A 22,309-nucleotide genomic window follows, 5' to 3' on the forward strand; every position below is an offset into this window, starting at 1 on the left:
TTCAATGGCGCTCCTCAGTGGTGTGTCAATGGAAGACATTTGTCAGGCTGCTTCATGGGCTTCACCCTGTTCCTTTACTCGTTATTATTTACGAGATGTGTCTTCAGGATCCATCACTCGTTCAGTGCTTGGACCCCAGCAGGCTAAATGAATGCTTATGGCACCTCATTGGCCTTGCTGAGATGGATTTCATCCTCTTGTGGATGATGTTTTTTAGTGGGGGCCCCTCTCTTATCGTGCCTGCCTCAGTCTTTAAGCCTGGTCTGAGGCTGAACGTCCCCCACTAGAGGAGATTTGATTGGGTGTGTCCATTGGTTGAGCTAACCAGTGTGGCGTAAACCCATCCAGCTGCGCTTTATTCCAGTAGCAGCTAGCTTAAGGGCTAAGACTAGACGAAATAGAACGTTGGTTACGTATTGTAACCCCAGATTCTATGAGTCTAGTCGCAGCCCTTAAGCCACTGGCCCCACTGGTTATGATGGGAATAAGAGCCATTGGAGGTGAGCAGTGGGGTCACTGCGGTTATATACCATGAGGGGGCCCACTATTGGTGGGCGTACATTTAAGCTCTTCATGATTGGCTGATGCGGAGATCATCCTTCCAATAGCAGCTGCGCTTTATTCCAATAGCAGCTAGCTTAAGGGCTGCGACTAGACTCATAGAATCTGGGGTTACAATACGTAACCAACGTTCTTCCACATGTTCTGAACCTTGCCTGACCTTTTCTTTTATGTTTCTGTTTAATGGACCATGAATCTTTTTGCCATATTTTATGTCTGTGTATGTATTTTATGCTCTGACCTGCAACAATCTACAAATACTATGTTTAGGATAAAAGACTGGCTTTAACTATCCTCAGTTTCATAGTTGAATGCTACGAAGCTGATAGCTTTTCCTGGGCCTAGGCTAGCCTTGCCTGGCATGTTTTACCAGCTCTTGGTTCTGGTCTCATTTGGAGTTGAGTAAGCCATGGAAGTTAGCCTTGCTCTGTGTTGCCCATGACTCCTACCATTTGTTGACCCAGTGCTAAATTGTCAGCAACCAATGTAAAACTGAGCATTTTAGGAACTCTTTTATTCCTGCTGCAGTGCGTTTTTATAACGAGCATTATGTATGATTGTATATTTGATTTTTTTTTCATGGTTGTGGATTATAGCAGTGTCCAGTGAATGTTTTGTTGTGTGTATGTGCATGTTGTTGTTTTTTACTTGTCCAAAGCAATTCAATTTCCCCCTTGGGGATTAATAAAGACAACCTTGAACCTTGATGCAACCCAGTCAGCTGAAGCACCACTAAATGCTGCTTGACCTCAGCTGACCCCACTGTTTTTGTCTGCCATTCAGGATTTTTAGCTGCACAGCTCAATTTGCCCTGTGTGAATTATGCTTATGAAATGAGATCACTACCAAGTAGTTGCTGCATTGGATCCACTGTTTACCCATCAAGGGATGATCCATCAAGGGATGATCCTACTCTAAAATGATCTGGCCCAGGAGAAGTAGAAATCCTTCAAACATCTGTTAGTACAGCGCTACACACTTTCCAATGGGCAATGTGGTTCTTTCTCCCACCTGTCTGGGCAACGGGACCACCCTGGAGCTAATGGAGTGCATACTGTCCCTCCACGGCTCTGATGGCAGATTCCTCTTTGTACATGCCATCCTTGCTAAAAGTACTTAAACACATTGTTAAAATGACCAAGGGTTTACGTTTAAAACAGACATCCGAATGCTCCCAAACATTCACAAAACAAAGTCCACTGACTTAAACACAAGTTTGGGAGCCAAGAAGTAACCAGCACTCTGGTCCCTCGTCTGTTAAAAACCTCTAAAAGCTCTTAAGGTTCTCTAAGCTTAAAGAACTAAAACCCATTTAAAAGCAATTAAAACACCAAAAAAATGGAGCACATGAGAGAACTGGCACAGATCCAGTCTCTCCCTTCCTCCTGGCAGCTCTCCCTTTTATGCAGCTCAGGAGGTGATCAGCCCAAGTGAGTGCAGCTGTTCAGGTAGGAGGAGGAGGCAATGCACTGATTGTCCTCTGCAGTGTCTGTTTTCTGAGGTAAACAGCAACAGCTGTAACAGGCAGCTTCAATAGTAGGCTCATGCACGAGGCGCGCATGCTCTACGTGCACACTCGTTAACAAAAATAACAGCTGAGACAGTCCCTTGTGTGTGTGTGTGTGTGTGTGTGCGTGCGTGCGTGCGTGCGTGCGTGCATGCGTGTGTGTGTGTGTGTGTGTGTGTGTGTGTGTGTGTGTGTGTGTGTGTGTGTGTGTGTGTGTGTGTGTGTGTGTGGCCCGGAGGACAGAGAACAGGAGAACGTGCAGCTAATTAATTAAATAATTTGGTTCTGTACCTTTCTCTTCAGCACAGCCGACAAAGGTTTATGATGGGTCAGTCCTCCTGCATGCTCAGATCATTCCCTTCCCTTGCTTGAAAAATTGTTCCAAAATGAAAGTTGAACCCACATCTTTTTTATCTGTGAATTCAATGCCGTTCGGCGAGTCTCAAATAAAAATGTGGGCATCTTACTGTAAAAAAATATATACCATTAATGTAAAAGAAAAATCTCTAAAACATCTATATTCACATCCAGAATCAAACCCAGGTCTTCTGCATGGGAGTCCAACATCTTACTAGGTCAGCTAAAGCACCAGTGACATCTTTTGTATCCGTAACATTTATATCCTTGATGACATCTGAAACAACGTTCAAAGAACGGTTCGGAGCAAAGATGGCTATTTTGTTGCTTATTTGCAGGAAATATCTAGAAGAAAATTCTACAGAAAGTGGCTAAGGGTCCTCCGAAATGTAGCTGGCTTTGTCACTAGGCGTTAGGAACAGCAACAAAGTGGCACTGCCTCACTCTCTGCTGCTAAAGCTACGGATAGCAAATGCTACGGGCTATGCCTGAGCGTGAATGCGCATGAAGCAGCCTGCTTGTCCCGAGCAGCTCTCTTTTTCTGTGATTTTACAGAAAAATGGGCAATCACAGTAAAAATGCCAGGGCTCATTCTACAGGACCAGGGCATTGCAGGAGAATGTATGAAGAAGACATTTATTATTTCTATACATGTTATGACTGTCAAACTTCCATAATGCTCCTTTAACTGATTTATCTCTTTTGTAATTTATAGTGATATCTTGTATTATCAATTGTTTGTATTTAAATACTGCAAAGACAGGTAAATGATCACTAATATCGGTCATCAGTATCCCACAACTCATTACATTATTTTTATTTGTGAATGTATTATCAATTATGGTAGCATTATGTGATCCTGGTTGGTTTAGTGATTAAGGGGAATAATTTTAATCTGTTCTGTTTATCCAGAACACGTAAAAATTCAAAGTGGAAGAAATCTCAGGCACATTCCACATCTGTTATGAGCATCAGTCTTTCCCAATTAATGGACTCATGGTCCTGCAACTAGTTATCTATAGTAAAAACATGTGAATCACGGGCTTTAACGATCGTAGGAGAGTGTGGAACAGATATTTTCCTGAAACAGTAAATGATTGAATGGTCACTGAAGCAGTCAGGTAGAACACCACAATCAGGTGAGTAAGTAAAATCCAATCATTAAAAGAGGAGCTGGTAGCACTAACTCGTATTGGCTCAGAAACCAATTGGGATAAATCGGAACCTCTATCCACACGAAACAGTTTATAGTCATTTAGGTGAATGTCAGAAATGTTATCATTCAACCAAGTATCTGAAAGTGTGATCATTTTTGGTTTATTATACTCAAGAAAAGCTTTTAACAGGTCGATCTTAGGTAATAGGCTTCTGATGTTCAGATGAATAAAATGTAGACCTTTACCCATAATCAACAACAAAGTAAGTATAAGACAAGACTGCTGTAGCAGTCAGAATGATGAGCATTATTAAATGTTTCCCAGAGCAGGCACACACACAAAAACACGCTCACACACTAACTAAAATCACATCGCTAATTATTATTCAGCCTCATCACTACGATTTCATGTTCTCAGTTCACAGCTCACTCCCTGCTCATTTTAACTTAAGGCCACCAAAATGAATAACCTAATCAGAAATAAGATTTACAAAGGAGGCTGAAGCTAGAAATTAAGAACAGTATAAAGTAAACAGACCTTAAATCTGCAGTCCGTGGGATTGCATTAACAGAACAAAGTTCGGATCGAAAGGAGCCAGTTGAGGTGGTTTGGGCATCTGGTCAGGATGCCTCCTGGACGCCTCCCCGGGGAGGTGTTTCGGGCATGTCCTGCCGGCAGAAGGCCCCCGGGTCGACCCAGGACACGTTGGAGAGGTTACATCTCCAATCTGGTCCGGGAACGCCTTGGGGTCCTGCCGGAGGAGCTGGTGGACAAGGCCGGGGAGAGGACGGCCTGGAGCTCCCTAGTTGGGATGCTGCCCCCGCGACCCGGACCCGGATAAGCGGAGGAAGACGAGACGAGAGAACAAAGTTAGTAATATCCTGTCTAGGAGATGAAGAATCCTCAGATCCGTCCAAGGCTAGCTTAACGGTCCGCCAGAGGCACCAGAATAGGTCCAAGTGTTTCTCGGCCTCTACTAGGTCTGGAAACAGGAGCTGATCCAATCATTTGATCAGCTTTATGGTGGCTGGATAAAGCAAAAAAGCTTGTAGCCCCAATGCGCAATCCCAGTTCACTACCGGGAAGAAGCGGCGTCTGCGACGGGTGGTGCCATCACTGTAATCTACAGCAAAGCGGATGGATTTGCCAGCCATGATACCTGTGACTTCCTCGCCAAGTTCAGGATCCGATCTCTGTCAGCCGCACGGAGAAAGCAGACCAACATGGTCCGAGGAGAGGTCAAGCTGTGAGGGGAGCCAACCAGATGCGTCCGCATCATCTCGGGAGGAGACGCCGGCAGAATCAGGGATCCGGGCCGTGAGATTGGACTTAAGGTAGGAAAGAGCCTGGTCGAGCTTGATTCCTTCTTTCAGGTTAATGATCCAGAGGTTGTTCCTCCTGCTTTGATCTTCAACAGCAACCAGCTTCTTTTGCATTCTCAGCAAATCCTCATTATGGGTCGAGATCACATCTTCCACACGTCTCACACGAACTTCAAGGGAAGAAGTTATTTGCTTCCGAGATTCAAGCTCCTTAGCATGCTTGTCAATAGTTAATTTAATTGAGCTGAGCTGTGATTCGAGATGATCAAAGTATTCTTTAGAGCTCTTTTCAGCCTCAGAAAAAAACTTTTGGAGGGTAACCTCCAGCTCTTTGGCTGACTTGTCGGTATCTTCAACAGCGTCCTTTGGCAAGCGTTTGGGAGGCTTTATAATGCTGGTAAAAGAGAACACGGACTTACAAAAATGGATGCAGAATGTATTTGAGTCCACTAAAAAGAAAAAGAAATCAGAAAGACAAAAAGATCATCAAACCACGACTTTAGTAGTTGTTGGTAGGTTTTGAACAGGGAGAGGCTGAGAGCTGAGATCAGTCAACCACTCACTCGGCCATCTTAGCCCAAAGTGAAGAATGAGGCAAAGCTGTCTGCCGATAGATTGCTGTTAGGTGGTGAAGGTGGAGGGTTAAGTAGAGTTTTAAATGTTGAAAATAGTTTCTGAGTGTCAGTAGAGCTGAGAATGTTGTCAGTGTAGAAAGTTTTCTTTGCATCAGTGATGCTGGTGGAGAATGAGGGCAGTAATGCCTGGAATTTCAATAGATCAGCAGGATCTTTCGTTTTGTGCCATTTCCGTTCCGCAGCTCTAAAGCCCCCTTCAGACAGGCCATGAAAAACGGAAATGTTCCGGACTCTGTCCGTAAGACCTATGTGTCTGAATACAAACATCCGGATAACGTGTTCCGGAATTTTACCGGACGAAGCCCCTAGTAACAGGTCCGGACTTGTTACGGACAGGGTGGCTGCTTCAGACTGGTGAGGTAAAGTTCCGGACAGGGAGGAGGGGGAGGAGGAGGGGACCGGGGGATGCTGTGCGCACCTAGATAGCCTGCTGCTATAGCATGCGGCGAACCACGGCAGCTCGCCTCCTACGGTACCGTCTAGACGCGCGACGGAGCGCTTCACACCGCTTCAGTGATTCCTTTAACCATTGAGCTTCATCATCCAGGTCTCTTATGCGTCTTCGTGTGCACAGAATTATGCTTAAGCACCTCATGATTTTCATCTTGAGAGGCGCTATAGAAATGATATTTTCTTCTTCTTCTTCTTCTTAACATAAGTCCGATTCTCCCCCTACCCCCCCACCCCCACCCCACCACCCCCGCCGCCGTCAGACATCTGGAACTTTTCCCTGCTGTGTGAACGCAGCCGAAAGGACAAGTTCCGGTACAAAAGTGGTGTGTCTGAAAACACAGTTCAGGTTAAAAAGCGGATTGAATTGTCCCCAAATGGTCCAGAATGTCTATCTGAAAAGGGCTTTGGTTCTGTGTTCAGGGAGATGACGCTGGAGATGCTGTTACCCACCCAGACAGATTGTGTTGTTGCCAGTCCCCACATGCCAAAGACGGTGGCAAGCTGAAACACACTGAACTGGCTTGTGCGAGCAAAATCAGCCAGCCGACAGGAGCTGGGCTGCAGGTCAAAAAACTGTGGTCAGAAACAAGGGTCACAGGAGGGTCAAGAGGACAAGAGTTCAGAACTTGCTGTCATGGACAGAACTAGGCAAAAGGTCAGGAGGCTGGCCCCACCCCTGGATCCACCCCTGGCTTGGAAAGATGGGATTGGAGGAGAACAGAGTGAAGACAAACCCATCAGATCCAGAAGTTCTCAGGAATGCTGAAGGAAGACCTACAATTTGCTACAAACATGAAGATTTATGACCTGTGCTCCAATGAAAGAGTGCTGCATATAACGTGTTGTGCCCTCATGTGAATGCTGCATGAAGTAATAATGACACCAGATGTTTTATGTTGAGCTAAAAAGTGTATCTGGTAAATGACCTCATGACCTCACCGTCATGAGATAATGACATATGTGACTTTTACATTGTCTAAGCTGGCCCAGGAAGGGTATATAAGAACAGCTCTGAACAGCAGAGAAAGATTGAGGGACTCGACAAGCAGCTGGGGCAGACGACAGAGAGAGACAGAGCAGATTTGGTGAGGTCATCCCCCATCCTCTGGATGGGGGATGATAGGTCAGTTTTTTGGAGAGAAGCAGAGCTGAGAGGAGTTTACACAAGAGTTTTGGAGAAGTTTTGGGGCGATTCTCAGAAGACCGAGTTGGTGTAAATCAAGTCGTGGTCATTAGAACTGATCCCTCCTTGGGGGAAAGCATTTGTTTTTATCTTTACTCATTTTTGTATTTTTTGATTTTGTAATAAACTTTTTTGAAAAAGAAACATAATCCTGATTATTTCAGGTTTTCTCTAAAGCTTCACGAGTGGGAGCCCTGACCATTAATTGCACAGAGGTAAGCATATTAATTATGGGTTCTTGAATTATCAGAACTTACTTTACGGTTTGTGACGAATTAATATAAAGAAACCTTAAGATAAGGGGAGCTTGACTCCTCCCTCACCCGCGAGTGACGGGTTGTCTTAAGGATGATAAAACCAGAACATTAGTGGTTAATTTTGGCTCTGATTCGCAAGTTGAAAAAGTCTCTATCAGCTGGAGGGTTGGATTAATTAAATAAATTGATAAATTTATGTTAGCCTGATCAACTAACAAAAATCATTTTATAGTTACCAACCACCCACATAAGCTGTTAGAGGCGCAATTATTTCAAATAACCCAAAGAATTGCTGGAAGAATTGGCCTTTCTCCAGGCTTCGCCCTAGTATTTTAACCAAAAAATAACGGGATTGCTTAAAAGGAAGTGAGCTACTACAGAAGGAAAAGTCTTGCATATTAATTCACCTTTAAAATAAAAGATATGATTCTAACCTAGAACGCCCAAACCAGGGTCTAATACGATAATACTCACCGAAATCCCCACTGAACCCTGAAAGATGCACAGTCTCATAAGTTCTAACGGAACTGGGTTCTAACGGAACCGGCAAATGGGACGTGCACGCGACAGTGTTCTATGGGTGAGAAAATCTAGCGGCCAGTTACACAAGAGGACGTTGAAGCCCAGGAGGCCTAGTTTGCATACAAGGTCCTGGGGAATGATTGTATTCACTGCTGAGGTGAAATCCAGAAACAGCATCTGTACTTAGGTGTTCTTGTCCTCAAGATGTTCCAAACTTAGGTGGAGAGCAGTAGAGATGGCATCCTCAGTGGACCGGCTGGAAAGGAATGCAAACTGGTCCGTAACTACCCGCTGAAAGCACTTCATAATGATTGGTGTTAGTGCAACTGGGCAGAAGTCATTAAGACTTGTAATGATTGGTTTCTTGGGTGCTGGGATGATAGTGGCAAACTTGAAACATGAGGGAACAACAGCTTGGTTCAGTGACATGCTATTAATGTGACATGGAGTTTCTACAGCTTCTGTTCCTGCTGAGTAAGTAATCTGCTTCCTCACTTCAGCTTACAGCAGGTTTGGAAGCCCTCGAGCAATTGTGTCTGATAATGGAAGTCAGCTTACTTCTGCTAAGCTTGATGCATTTCTCTCTTCCAGACACATGCAACACAATCAAGCTTCTGTTTTCCACTCTGCTGGTGCTGTTGAAATGTTTCCCTGAATGCTCAAGAGTTGGATCCAGTCTGCCATAATTGAAAAAAACGCCGTGGTGAATGACTGTCACAGACTTCTTACAAGTCTGCTGTTCCACACCTCGTTCTTCTACTGAATTGTCTCGAGTTGGTTCTCTGGAGAAAAGTCCCCACTTGCTTGCATGTTCTGCCTTCTGTTGCTAAAGATTGCTGTTGCTGATGTGTCTAACAAAGTTGATGGTAAGCAGCGGCGGATTTGAAAGGGAGAGAGTGTTTGTGTCAGAAAACATGTGAGGTCACAAGTCACGGTCTCTTTTTGATCATTTTCATGAGAAATCCGCAAAATATCCATGAATCCATGAAATATAGTTGTTGGGTTTTTGCCAATCAGTGATGATATGTGTATACACAGATGGATGGCTTTACCTTCTACTTGAAGCTGTGCACTGGCCATGGCAACGCCAGCCTCACTGACAGCATTGCAAATGTACCTTCCAGTATCCTCGACCATCACATAATGGAGCTGCAGACTCTGGTCTGAGTTTACCACATACCTGGAGATGGAAGAGCAAAGAGAATAGGCTCAAATCTCTGAAACTTTAACTAGTTATTAAGCGAAGCCGTAAGGGTGAGTGCTTTCTCTCCATGTTTCTTTATTATCTAATAAATACTAGTTAGCCCAGATTAGACGAAGGTGCGTGGTATTGTAAAAAGTGTGATTGGTTGCCCAAGCCCCTTTTCATCAGGGCTGTGCTGCCTTTGATTTTTCTTGTTTTACACACACAGACACACACACACACACACACACACACACACACACACACACACACACACACACACACACACACACACACATACACACACACACACACACACACACACACACACAAACACACACTGACGCTGATGACAGTTGTCCTCGTTTGAACGCGATGAAACCACCACCTGTTCCCGGCTTCACAGACGACCATGTAAGCAACGTTACTTACGTGGTCGTAACAGACCAGACAAAGCTATCCAAGATCTGTGGCGTCAGGGCTAAAAGGCAGCAAAGTCCCGGGAACTCTACAGCTACTGGACCAGCTGCATGGAACGTCACCATGGCAACTTCTTCAGGTTCAGAGATGACCATGTTTCTTTTATTTATATGGATTAAAATATTCCTGTTCTGCACTTAAACCAAAATATACCAAAGTAAAAAGCAGTTGTCTCATCCAAATATGAACAGCAATATTAGATGGAATTGTATTTCCATACGGAAACATATGTTGTTGTCCAAAAGGGTTCAGATGAAGACTTCTTTTGTTTCTTGAAGATGTTTTGCTTCTCATCCAAGAATTTTTGTCAATTCTGGGACGGTCTATCTTATAAGCTGTAGCTGTCTGTTGTTGCTTAATGAGCAGAAACTCACTCTGAAAGCCCCTTCTTCCTACCTCCTTATGAGTCGTTAGCCTCTATTGTGAGGGAGTGGATGCGTTAATTAGGTGCATAAGGGTGTGACCTCGGCTGAACCCTTTTGGATTACTGTGACCTAGATGACTGAGAACCTTCACCAGCATATGTTGTTGTCATACACAGTAGAAATTGTTGATTTTTCTTTAGTCCAACAACACAACTGATTGACTGGTGTTGTTGAGGTCCAGGGCGTTCCATACCTGCCATAGGGAAGCGTTCCCCTCTCTCTGCTCCAGAAGACAACTGGTGGAGGGTCACCTGTAGCTTTGCAGTGGAAGTGAGCAGAATCTCCTTTCCTCACTGACACATTTTCTGGCTTTAGCACCAACACTGGCTTGGCTGCATTGAGACAAGAGAAGTGGACATTAATACACCCTGTCTGGGAGCTCTCTGGTATGTAGACAGGTATCATGTCTGGTTGATGATGGGAGTTTGGAGGTTTTAACGTTGTCTCACCCAACACTGAGAGCCGAGCTGCTCTGCTCTCTCTCACCCCCACAACGTTCCTGGCCACACAGATGTACGAACCAGACTGGTTCTTCTCTGTAGGTGCGATAACGAGCTTCCCACTCAGCTCCTGTGACAGACGGAACAAACATTATCTCCCTAATGGAAACCTGGATTTACTCCAGCCATCAAAGCAGTTAAAATGACTGTAAATCCTCTAATACAGGCCCAGGCCTGTATTTGACTCAAGCTCATCAAGCTCCAGGCCTTTATTGGAAGGAGGACCAGAATTAGAGGCAGGCCTCTATTTTTATTTGAGCAAAATGAACTAATGGTTCGCTGGAGTTTTTGACAATTCAAATTGCGCCCACATTTTCAAAGTTAAACACATTTCTTTTAACAACGGTAGTTTCTGCTTCAGCCCTCTCCCCCCTCCCCCTGCGCAGCGGCTGCAAACTTACTGATGCGCCTGCATTCTCTCAGAGTTCCTGCTGCTCTAAACATTAAAATTATTTCATTTTCTGTTCCTCACTTCTGATTACCTTCAATGGTGTCTGTTTGTTGCAACCACCAGGTACAAAAACTATCTTGTTTTTATTTGACTATTTTTCTATCCTGTATCTGTTTATTATCTTCCTGCATCTCCTCTCAGTCCTAAAGAAAAACTGCTACCTGGGTTCATATATATTCACCTTATGAGTTACCTTTGAACTGCAGATCTAAAAGATCTACCGACTGCAAAAACAGCAGAGTGCTCGCTGCTTGGCGGCCTCATCAGTGAGGTGCGTCACCGGAGGACAAGGTGATGCGCCCCACTCCACAGCAGCTAAACGCATAAGGCGCAAATAAAAGACAGAAAACATTAAAGGAAATGAGCCGACATGAACAATCGTGTGTTAAATTAGTTTTTGAGGTGGCGACACCTGATTTGATAATGTTACTGTGGCCATGCTCAGGACGCAAGCTGGTTAAGGTTAGGATGGGGTGAGGGGAAGGTTAAATTCTAAGAGGGAAAAGGTCACAATTTGGTTAAATGTCCGTTTTACGGCAGGTGTCAGTACCGACGCTCTGGTACAGCGTTCCCCCCCCCCCACGTGCAGCAGCTTGTCACCTGCTGGCAGCAGGCTGCTGTCTTTTCCGAGGGCTGTATCTTGCCGGTCATTATCGCGTGACAGCGACTAGTCGATGGCAGGCATAAAAAGTCACTATAGTGAAGTCGACTAGTTCATACAACCCCTACTGCTCCCCAGTGTTCTGCAGCATAATCAGCACGTTCTCGTTGAACTTGATATCAAATTTTCGCCTCCTCTTTGTCTCCGCACCTGCCAAATCGTGGTCTATCAATGGCAAATCAAAAGTGAGATGGATGACACAACCCCCCCCCCCCCCCCCCCCCCTGTGGTACTTGCTTGTCACCACATTCCACCCGGCCACAATAAAATACCGGCCATTATTCACCTCCGCCGACTCCGACACCGGCCAAAATGTGATACCCGGCCGTTAATTGAATACAGGCCAATATTAGAGGATTTACGGTAGTCTAAGTAAACTATTCCTACAACCAACTGTGCAAAGTAGAATAAACTCCTCACCCCCTCCAAGGACTCCAAAAAGGGTGGGTAGTCTGAGCTGCAGTTGCATGATTATATTCTTACTTCCTATATTTACTTATCTCTTATTTTTTCTTTCTTTTTGCACCAAGTACGACAGCAATTTCCTAATGTTGCGATTTCTCACACATAAGGCAATAAACCCCTTCTGATTCTGAGTGGACCGGGCCATCATATCCCCGGTTAGTTTCCCCCTCACAGACGTTACTCTGAAGTTCTGATAATGGAAACATAGCTTCTGCCTGTGTTATAGAACAAAAGAACAAAGTATGATGTGACCAAGACTTTAATTTGGTTGCACATCAAGTACAGCAACAAGTCTTAATAAAAGAGGATAGATTCCCAGAGGAACAGAGAACCTACTGTGAAGTGATGATCAGTGTTGTTGATGGGCACACCATCCTTCTTCCAGATAACATCAGGTTCTGGGTGTCCCTTTGGGGGAACACAGTTGAAAACTGCAACCTCCCCCTCAGCCACCACCACATCACTGGGTTGCACATCAAACTCATCCCGCAGCACTGCAAATACAAGGAAACCTGAGCTGGACCACGAATAAAGGCGCAGGAACCACAAACACTCGATCTGCAAAAGACAACTCTAAAGAAATCTTGTCATGGCCTAAACACATAAAACCCCAACAGTCCATACAGTTTTTATCAAAGCTAACAACAAGCTACAGAGACGGAAGAACAGAATAGAGTGTACAGAGCACAAAGGGATATGCACAAAGACTGCTGTCAAGTGCTAGAAAGGAAAGGTTCTAGGGTAAGAAATAGTCTGCAGATCTATGGCTGTTCTGGTAGAAATTGGTAGGTCATTCCACTCTCTTAAAATAACAGCAAATAGATGGAAGTAGTTCCATTCAGGATGAATGCACTCATTCAATCGTTCGAACACTTTCATATCATACACACACTATATGTTCAGAATGCGTTTACATTTATATACTTTTTTGGTACATGTTAACTGTCTCCTACACCAAATACCTTAACAAGGGCCTGGTGGAGCCTCGCCTTTGTCAGAGTACCCCAGGTCAGCTGTCGCTACAGTCATCCCCATCAGCATGTGAAGCGCTATGTGGATGACTATGAAATGGTTGTGACTGACCAGTGTAAAGGGCTTTGGAGTACTCTGACTTAGAAACGTTCACTGAAAATGAAGGCCATCTTTCATTAGAGGCCTCAGGCCTCAGGCCTCTAATGAAATAAGTATCAGTCTTGGGAGCCAGACTCAGTATCTATTTATTTTTTATGCATCCAAACCACATTTTCATATTCAGAGAGAGAGAGTGAGAGAGAGAGAGAAAGAGACACCCTAGACACATCAGTATCACTCTCTCTCTCTCTCTCTCTCTCTCTCTCTCTCTCTTTCTCTCTCTCTCTCTCTCTCTCTCTCTCTCTCTCTCTCACACACACACACACACACACACACACACACATTCATTCATTCAGAGAGTGAGTGAGAGAGAGAGAGAGAGAGAGAGAGAGAGAGAGAGCTAATGCCTAATTTATACGTCTCCATCAGCTCCATGAGGTAGAGACACGCATGGATGGAGACATTTTGTCCTTAGACTTCTCAGTCTCTTGGGGAGTGTTGCAAAGCAATTCCCCACTGGGACGGCAGAGGGGGTAGTGCTGCTCTGTGGTATCCTGTCATGCATCTGGTCCAAAGTGGTGTGTTTATATTGTGTTTTTTGTATAGGAGATTTTTTGACACGGACACATATGTCTCTCATTTTCCTCCACTTCTGCATGTGCTCCCCACCTCTAAACTCACATTTCCCATCATTTCCACCCATAAATAAAACACTTGCTGTGTATCTTCTCACTCCATCATTCACAGGGGAATAAAACATTATTATTTTAGAGTTTTTCCGCGGGGTATTCTTCAAGCTTCTCAATTTCTGCTGCTAGTTATCCTCCTCCTCTTTATGTTTTTGAGGGCACAATGGCGGCGCTGTAGACGACAGTGGTGTCCTAACCAATCACAAGCTTGCGTTCTGTCAAGACAGACGGATGTTTCGAAAAGAGAGTTCGACTCCGTCCTTGCGAGGACTCTCCAACAGGCTCACGAGGACGAATAACGGTGTTGCATGCGTCCGTCCCCACACGGAAGGAGACGTATAAATTAGGCTTAGGTAGAAAGTGGAAAACCTTTTCTCTGAGCAGTTTTTATAGTACTGAAAGTAGAACTTTAACAGTGATCTTACCTGCTAAATGAATCGATGCATTCTGGCTGATGACCACACCAACAGAGTTCCTGGCAACACAAGTGTAGACACCCTCATGTGACGGACCATGCCGGCCGCCTCCTGCATTCCAAAAGAAGAGACTCCCCTCTGACAGAACCATGGGCTGAAGCTGGCCTTCTGCCTTTGCTGTCTCCAGAGGCTGTCCGTTACGTAACCATTCAACAGTTGGCTTCGGGCTGCCTTCTGCCCGACAGAATAGGGTGGCAGTTTGGCCGACTTTCACCACCACATCAGATGGTTGGTGGACTATGCGAGGCGGTATTTCCTCTGCCCAAACTCTGGAACCTCCTGTAAAGACATGTTGCTCAAAGTTAAAAAGTGACAATTTAGGGCCTCTGATACAGTATACCGCCAAGGAAAAGGCAAGGCAGCTTTGCTTATAAAGCACATGTCACACCCAGGCAATTCAATGTGCTCTCCATTAAAAAGAACATTAAAATCACAGTGACAAAAAATACAGTTTAGAAATTAAAAGAAACAAAGTTAAAGGCTGAGCAGTTACAGTGCAGAAGGTGCAGCATTAGAGACATTCATACAAAGGCACATCTGAGGTCATGAGGAAGCTGGTTCCATCTGTGAGCAGCATAGTAGCTAAAAGCAGCTTCACCCTGTTTGGTTCTGACCCGTTTCTACCAGCTGACTGTTTCCATAAGGATTTCAGAGCCCTGCTGGGTGCAGATACAGGAAGGAGATCCAACATGTACTTTGGTCCCATGCCACTGAGTGGTTTAAAAACTAGTAGAAGTACTTTGAAGTCGATTCTGTTTACTGGTAACCAGTGCAGAGATTTAAGAACAGGAGTGATGTTCTCGATTCTCCTGGTTCTTAAGACTCTAGCTGCAGCATTGTGAATAAGCTGCAGTTGCTTCACAGCTTTTTAGGGAAGGCCAGTCAAAAGACCATTGCAGTAGTCCAGCCTGCTGTAGATGAACACATGAATTAGTTTCTCTAGGTTTTGTCTGGACATGAGACCTCTGAGTCGTGCTGTTTGATGCAGAAGATAAAAAACTGATCTAGTTATAGCCGCAATGTAACGAGTGAAGCTCAGGTCTGAATCAGTTCAAAGGGTTCAAATGAAGGCAACGAGCCAAAACCAATTTCCACTACATCAGCTTTTAAACAACTAAAACTTTTTAAAGAAGTTTGTAGGCAGGCTGTCCAGACAGCAGGTTGAGGAATTTAGGGTCTTTACTGTGTCATTCAGTGTTTTAGTACTAATCAGGGTTAAAGTTGGCATTCTGGCCAGGTTGTTGTTGTGCGGCTGTGTCTGTGGTCTGCTTGTGTTAGTTGATGTAGAGGAATGAATGGCTGATCTAATGTTTGTGATTATTTTATTGAAGAACGATGCAAACTCATCACATCTGGTATGAGATATGAAGTCCGGGGCTAACTGTGCTGGGAGATTAGTTAGCCACAGAACATGGGGATTATTAATATTATCACTGATGACTTAATAGGAAAATGCTTGTCTCGCCTTCTAATCTGGCTGTGGCTAAAAACAGGAGGTTTTTCAGAAGGTAAACCTCTCCAAAATAATACGGAACTCCAAAGTAAAACCAACTCTAAACGACATTGAATATATTTTAGATTCATTCAGGATGAGTTTATTTTGAGTTAACCAATACTGCACATTGTTAAAATTTGATTGCAGGATCTCACACAATTCTTAATTATTTGGCTTGGTGGAATATGAAACTGCATCATCGGCATGCAAATGAACAGAACAGGAGGTGCAGCTTAAAGGCTAATCATTAATAACATTAGAAAATAGCAAAGGCCCCAGAGGGGAACCCTGAGGAACTCCTCTGACAACCGCACGCATATAAGATTCATGCATATTAAATGAGACATATTGCGATTGATGGTGAATAAGTGAATTTAACCGTAATAATGACAACCTTGAAAGGCCAATGGCATACAGTTTGTCAAGAAGTAAATAATGGTCAACCAAACTGAAAGCGAAAACTGCACCACCCACGAATTATTGTCAAAGCCCATTAAAATGTCATTAGTGAATTTAAGAAGAGCAGATGTAGTGGAGAAATGTTTTCTAAAACTGTCATGCTCCAGTTCCGGCCTTGCCCCGTTTCCTCAGCAACCTCAGCCTGCTCCTCGACGGCTTCATTCACCACACCTGTTCCTGCGTAATCAGCCCATTCCATTCTCCTGTTCCTCCTGCTCTATAAGAACCATCCTGCTATCTACTCACTGCCAGATGATCGAACACTCCTGTCAGTAGATTCTCAAACCATCTTTATCTACCTTGCCTCCATGGATCTCGACCTCGCCTCATCCTCTGACCTTCCGCCTCATCTCGCCCCTTTTGGATTTCCAGTTCTTTGGATCCACGGACCCTGACCCTGCCTTGTCCGCTGACCTTGATTTCGGATTTCCCAGTCTGAACATTACGACTCTCTGATCTCCTGTTAACGTTCCTGACTGCCTCCTGGCTAAGCCTTTTGCCTGCTCCCGCCTCCATTCCCTTTCCCTTTAAATAAACTTTATATGTGCATTCTGTGTTGGGTATTTTTATGGGTCCGCCAGTACAGTTGTGACAAAAACCAGATTGACAATGGGAAAGTAAATTATTAGTATCCAGATAATCAGATAACTGGGTAAAGATCAATTTCTCAAATATTTTCACAATAGTATTAGCTATTGCTATTGGTATTGGCTACTGGTAATTGTTAAGTACCTGGTTATCGCTCCCCTTATGCAATGTGATTATCTTAGTTACGTTCCATGCTTTTGGAACAGTGCATGAATCAATGGAGAGGTTAAAAAGTATTGACAGGGGGAAGGCAAGAACATCAGCAGCAATGGTCCCAAATCTACCCTCTATACCATTAGGATTGACCATATTGAGTGATGAGATAGATTTTACATACATACAAGTTGGTCCATTTCAGAGAAAGTTAAAAGACTAGAGCAGCATTGAGACCTGGCGTGGGGACCCAAAGGAATGTTCAAGTCAGTCTGGGGAAAGGAAGAAAAATACTTACTAAAGCTTTCGGCAATTATACCCGGATCATTGGAAAGCTCACCAATAATGTTAAAGTTGTTAATTCTGGTTTTAGTTGCAGTTTTCCCCCATAGGTCATTAAATTTATTTCAAAATTGCTTGGGACTCTTAAAATCATTGTGCTAACTGTTCTTGTGGAAATCAGTCTTTGCATTCCTTGTTTGAGTAGTGCACAAATTTCTTAATTTTCCAACTTCTGACAAGTGGTCAGGAAGATTAGTAAGCTTTGCTAACTTCCAGGCTTTGTCATATCTCTTAAAGAGAGCTATTAGGTCTGTATTAATCCAAGGTAAATGACTACCCCTAACTTTTATACTAGCCCAAGGGGTGTGTTTATCAAGAACTAGTAGAAACTTTGAGTGAAAAAAGGCCCAACATCATTAAGTGAATGCACTAAACCCACAGGTGATGGAAAACAAGATTAAATAAGCCTGAATATTTTCTCCCACAGCTCAGCTGTGTTAGAAATAAGCAGACGTCTGCTTCAGTTGGATGATGTCATATATAAAAACGTGTTCAACGATAACTGATCTTTAATTAATAAAGAATATTAATCATTTTAATATTGATTTAATTTCATTTCTAAGGTTTGGATGTCTGTGAACATTACATAATATTCTAATTAGTGTAAAGAATACGTGATAATATTAATAACATGTCTGGATCTAAAGTAGGTCTGAGGTGTAAAACTGTCCTGGGCCTAAAGCCCTGCAGCTAGATTTAGTTTCTATATAAACACCAACAACAAATAAATAACAGCAGCTGGATGTGTCTGCAGACTCCTCTGATATTAGGTAGTTGTGCCCCTGACACACACACACACACACACACACACACACACACACACACACACACACACACACACACACACACACACACACACACACACACACACACACACCTTGTTTTGTTTAACTTTGTGTGGGAAAAAATGCCAAGAACGTTAGAAAAAATATCTGTTTGATCATAAAATAATGTCTGTTTATGTCACGGGCGAATGTTGGAATGGCCAAATGTCACTCAGATGTGTTCAAGGCTTAAAATCAGAAAGACAAATCCACAAAATCTTACATGAAACTATGTAAAACTCAACCTCTTATGCGCCATTAATCATGATGCAATACTCACATTTACCTTCCAAAAATCCCTGTCACGGCCAGAAAAGTTTATTTTATATTAGACTTTTTTATATTTGCAATAAAGTCCAAAGGTGACTAATGAGTGTTATTTATTACTTGATTCTTCAGGCTATCTCACAGAAGTGACCTGCTTGTTAACGATTTGTTAAATATTAAAATAAAGGTAATCACTGGCGGCGCCAGGGGGGCGCTAGGGGGCGCTATAGCTACCCCTGGATTAGTCATAGCACCCCCAAGTAAATGTTAGATTTTTTTTTTTTACAATTTAATTTTAATTTAATGTGTGGATGTGATAAAATTTAACATAGAAAACAAAAATAATCAGTAAATTATCATATAGATAGTGAAAGCGTAAACCAAAACAGGAAATTGATGTTAACCTTTGACCTCATTTTCCACCTGCGAACGAGTGAAAGGTAGAGCTAGTGATAAAATGGATCGGTTTTTGTTAACCAAATTTCCACAGGTTCAGTCAGAAACGAATGAATCTTTGGAAGTGATCTCAGACCCACAAAAACCTATGGATCTGGATGAAGAGAGTCAACCCTCAACCGCCGCAGCAGTCCAGGGTTTTGCCACTGGAAATGCTAACACTAAAGTTAGCTAACCTTGCAACACTATAGACGGTTTTCTGTCTGGCTGTATGTGTTTATGATTTCATGGACAAGTCAGCGATTGTTCATATGTTTATGATATATATTAATGATTGTTTCAGGTGTTGTTGAGGTTTTGTGCACGCATGTGTATCTGCTAGTGTTGAAGGTGTTTTAGAGAACAATAGGTACGCATGACCACTTCCTTCATAGCACCCTCAATAAAAAGACTAGCTCCTTCATAGCACCTGCAGAAAAAAAATTCTGGAGCCACCACTGAAGGTAATTAAATAAAAAATAATTCTTTTTAGTGCCTAATGCCTAACCCTAACTCTAACCAATGGGGTTCTATTCCTAACCCTAACCTAAATTACAAATTCATTCATATTCTGCTGCTCCAGTACACCACAGCACAAAGGCCCAAGCCCTGTGACTATTTGTGGCCTGCTCCAAAGGAATGCCATTGTTTGAACTTCCCATGAAGCTGGATGACCACATTAAAAGAAATGGGAAGACGGACCAACTTCCTGACGAAGAGGAAACAGAAGGTCAAAGGAACATCGACTCAGACCAAAGACTGGAACCCAGAGGCACACAGATGTTTCTCACTTTTGACATAAAATCAGTATAGTTTCAAAGATCAAACTTCACTCAGATGTGTTCAAGGCTAAAATCAGAATGACAAATCCACCAAATCTTACATGAAACTATGTAAAACTCACCTCTTATGCACCATTAATTATGAAACAATACTCACATTTACCTTCCAAAAATCCCTCAACCAATTCAATCTACACTGTTTCAAATGTTGCATCAGAGAAACCGTAATGAGCTATGCCAACCATCCAGACACCTGTTTTTCTCTCTTACTGAAAAGCACAAAGCCCAGGCTGCATGGACTAAGACTGGATCGGTTTTCCGTCTTCTCCCGGAGGTCTTCTCAGAACTCAGTTGGACACAAAAGCAGGTCAAATTCAGGAGTCCTGAAGTTGACCGCAGACAAAGACACTTCTCTTTAACCTGACTACCGGTCACTAGAGATGAACCTAAACATCAACTGCTGATCACTATCGGCCATGAAGGGTCTAATCGGTGTTCACCAACCTGAATGTAAAAGTCTGACCTTTGTCTGACCTTCGTTCATATGGACATCATACCACACTGGACATTTTATTTATGGAACATAAGTTAATCAGAAAACACGTTTTGACAGATCAACACTGAATAAGAATCAGGAATGAGATCAGTATCAGCCCTCAGAGTGAGAATACGTGGACCAGACTGTTGGTCCTCTTTGTGCCGGGGTTAAAGAGCAGCTTCAGTCTGTTTTCAGATCAGGTGTCATGTTGTCCTGTTACTCAGTAACAACTAGGTGATTCAGACCAACACGATCTAAACCCACCATTCCAGCTGTGTGTAGACGACAGGTAAGAAGAGTAGTGGTTACTAAGCAGCTTCAGGTACAAACTACCAGTTATAATGCTACTTAATATTGTCATATTCAGGTTTCATCTCAAACAATAAACTAGAACCTCCCTAATGATGTGAACAAGTTTCTTGTAGCTGCTGGCCAGCAGACTGGGGCCAGACCTACTGGTGTTCTTACCGGATAGAAGTCCAAGCAGCAGGCAAAATCCGGTAACTCCAAAACACGATGAGCTCATGATGAACAATCTCAGAGTTCTTTTACAATAAAACCCAAGTTCTGAAACTGAAGCTCAGAACTGAACTTCCTGCAGAAACACATCTGTTAGTTGTTCTTTCAGGATCAGGTAAGACGACGGTTGAACCCAAACTGGACCACACCAGAGCTCATTCCTCTAGTTAGGGCTTTCGTTTGGAGGCAGGAAGGAGGACTGTTCCAGAACACACACACACACACACACACACGCACGCACGCACACACACACAATTTTACTTTATTATTTTAAGGACTAAAAATAGAAACTTTTTTTAGATCACACATCTTTAATGAACCAATTCACACACACTACAATAATCCTTGAATGAACAGATTTGCATTTTATAGAAAGAAAACGTTATTTCAACTTTGGCTTCTAAAAGCTGTGTGAGTCAATAACCTAACATTAGGTAGTCATTTACACATTGAACATTTTAATACAATTCAAATTCTGCTTTTTCTGTCAAATTACTTAAACAAAAATTAACAAAAGGCAAAAGCATACTTATCTGCCACTAAGACAGAAGACTGTGCTCAAAGCAAAAGATGGATCAGGCAACCAAGCTCTTTCACTCATTTGTCAAAGTTTTTAAAACCCATCAGCATTTTGAAAACATGCTTACTTTTCTGGATTTTTTTGCAGCAAAGTCATTGACAAGATCACTGAAGTCCAGCCTTCTCACAATATCACTCTCAATGGACATGAGAGTCAAACTATTCAGTCTTTCTTGCCCCATTGTTGATCTGAGTCTGTTCTTCACAATTTTAAGCTTAGAGAATGATCTCTCACCACTTGCATTTGTGACAGGGAATGTCAGGTAAGGCCTAAATGCAATATCCACATTCGGAAAGATGCTCTGTAGGTTTTTTTTCTCTGATTAACTGTTAAAGTAATGGAGCAGAAGTGAAGCTCCTACTCTGAATAAAATCTTTGAACTGGACAATCTCCTCTACAAAGTCCATCTCCAGACCGGCTCAATATTTTCTTTGGAGATTAGAGGCTTTGCTTCGTAGTTCTTGGGCGGTGACATTAGAAAGGTGGTTCGGGAAGCCAAAAGTGTTGTTGACGTTATCATATGCAGCATACCCGTGATCCATTTCAGCAAGTAGTCTATCAGCCACCACCAAAAATACACTTGTGGAGAATTTGTGTCTCGCTGACTGCTCCACCTCTGAAGTGGTGGCACTTTCTCCTTTTTTATTTGTTTTCTTTTGTCTCTGAGTGCTTCCTTTGTAAACATGTGAAACTGTTGGAGACAACTCCTTTGCTTGCGACTCAAACCTGTCAAACTGACCTCTCAAACCTCCAATGTAGTCCCTGAAGGATCTTACCAAATCCACAGCCTTGCACAGGTCTAGCTCCACAGCCTGCAACACTACACTTGCCTTTTCAAAGCGCTGGAGGATGCAATGCCACACAATTTTGTAATCTTGTTGTACGGCGCTTCGGGCAGCTGACACGCTGTGGGAAAATGCACCTTAGTGGTGTGGTATTGTATGGTACTGGGCTTGCTTGGGTTTGTTGGTG

The 22,309-nt window shown here is 43.2% G+C and overlaps 1 protein-coding gene across 1 annotated transcript in view; it reads right to left on the bottom strand.

Annotated features, from left to right (window-relative positions):
* The window catches only part of robo4 (roundabout, axon guidance receptor, homolog 4 (Drosophila)), a 47,989-nt gene extending 27,081 nt beyond the window's left edge, over positions 1 to 20,908 (bottom strand). The window contains exons 1-6 of the mRNA XM_015960188.3: positions 20,707 to 20,908; positions 14,305 to 14,634; positions 12,456 to 12,613; positions 10,492 to 10,612; positions 10,236 to 10,374; positions 9,007 to 9,134 (exon numbers count right to left, since the gene is read on the bottom strand). Of these exons, the coding sequence (XP_015815674.1) occupies positions 9,007 to 9,134; positions 10,236 to 10,374; positions 10,492 to 10,612; positions 12,456 to 12,613; positions 14,305 to 14,634; positions 20,707 to 20,764 (934 nt within the window). The 5' untranslated portion in view covers positions 20,765 to 20,908. The remainder of the gene's footprint in view (positions 1 to 9,006; positions 9,135 to 10,235; positions 10,375 to 10,491; positions 10,613 to 12,455; positions 12,614 to 14,304; positions 14,635 to 20,706) is intronic.
* Positions 20,909 to 22,309: the final 1,401 nt, after the last annotated feature.

This window comes from Nothobranchius furzeri, chromosome 10, assembly GCF_043380555.1.
Source record: "Nothobranchius furzeri strain GRZ-AD chromosome 10, NfurGRZ-RIMD1, whole genome shotgun sequence".
Lineage (NCBI taxonomy): Eukaryota > Metazoa > Chordata > Actinopteri > Cyprinodontiformes > Nothobranchiidae > Nothobranchius > Nothobranchius furzeri.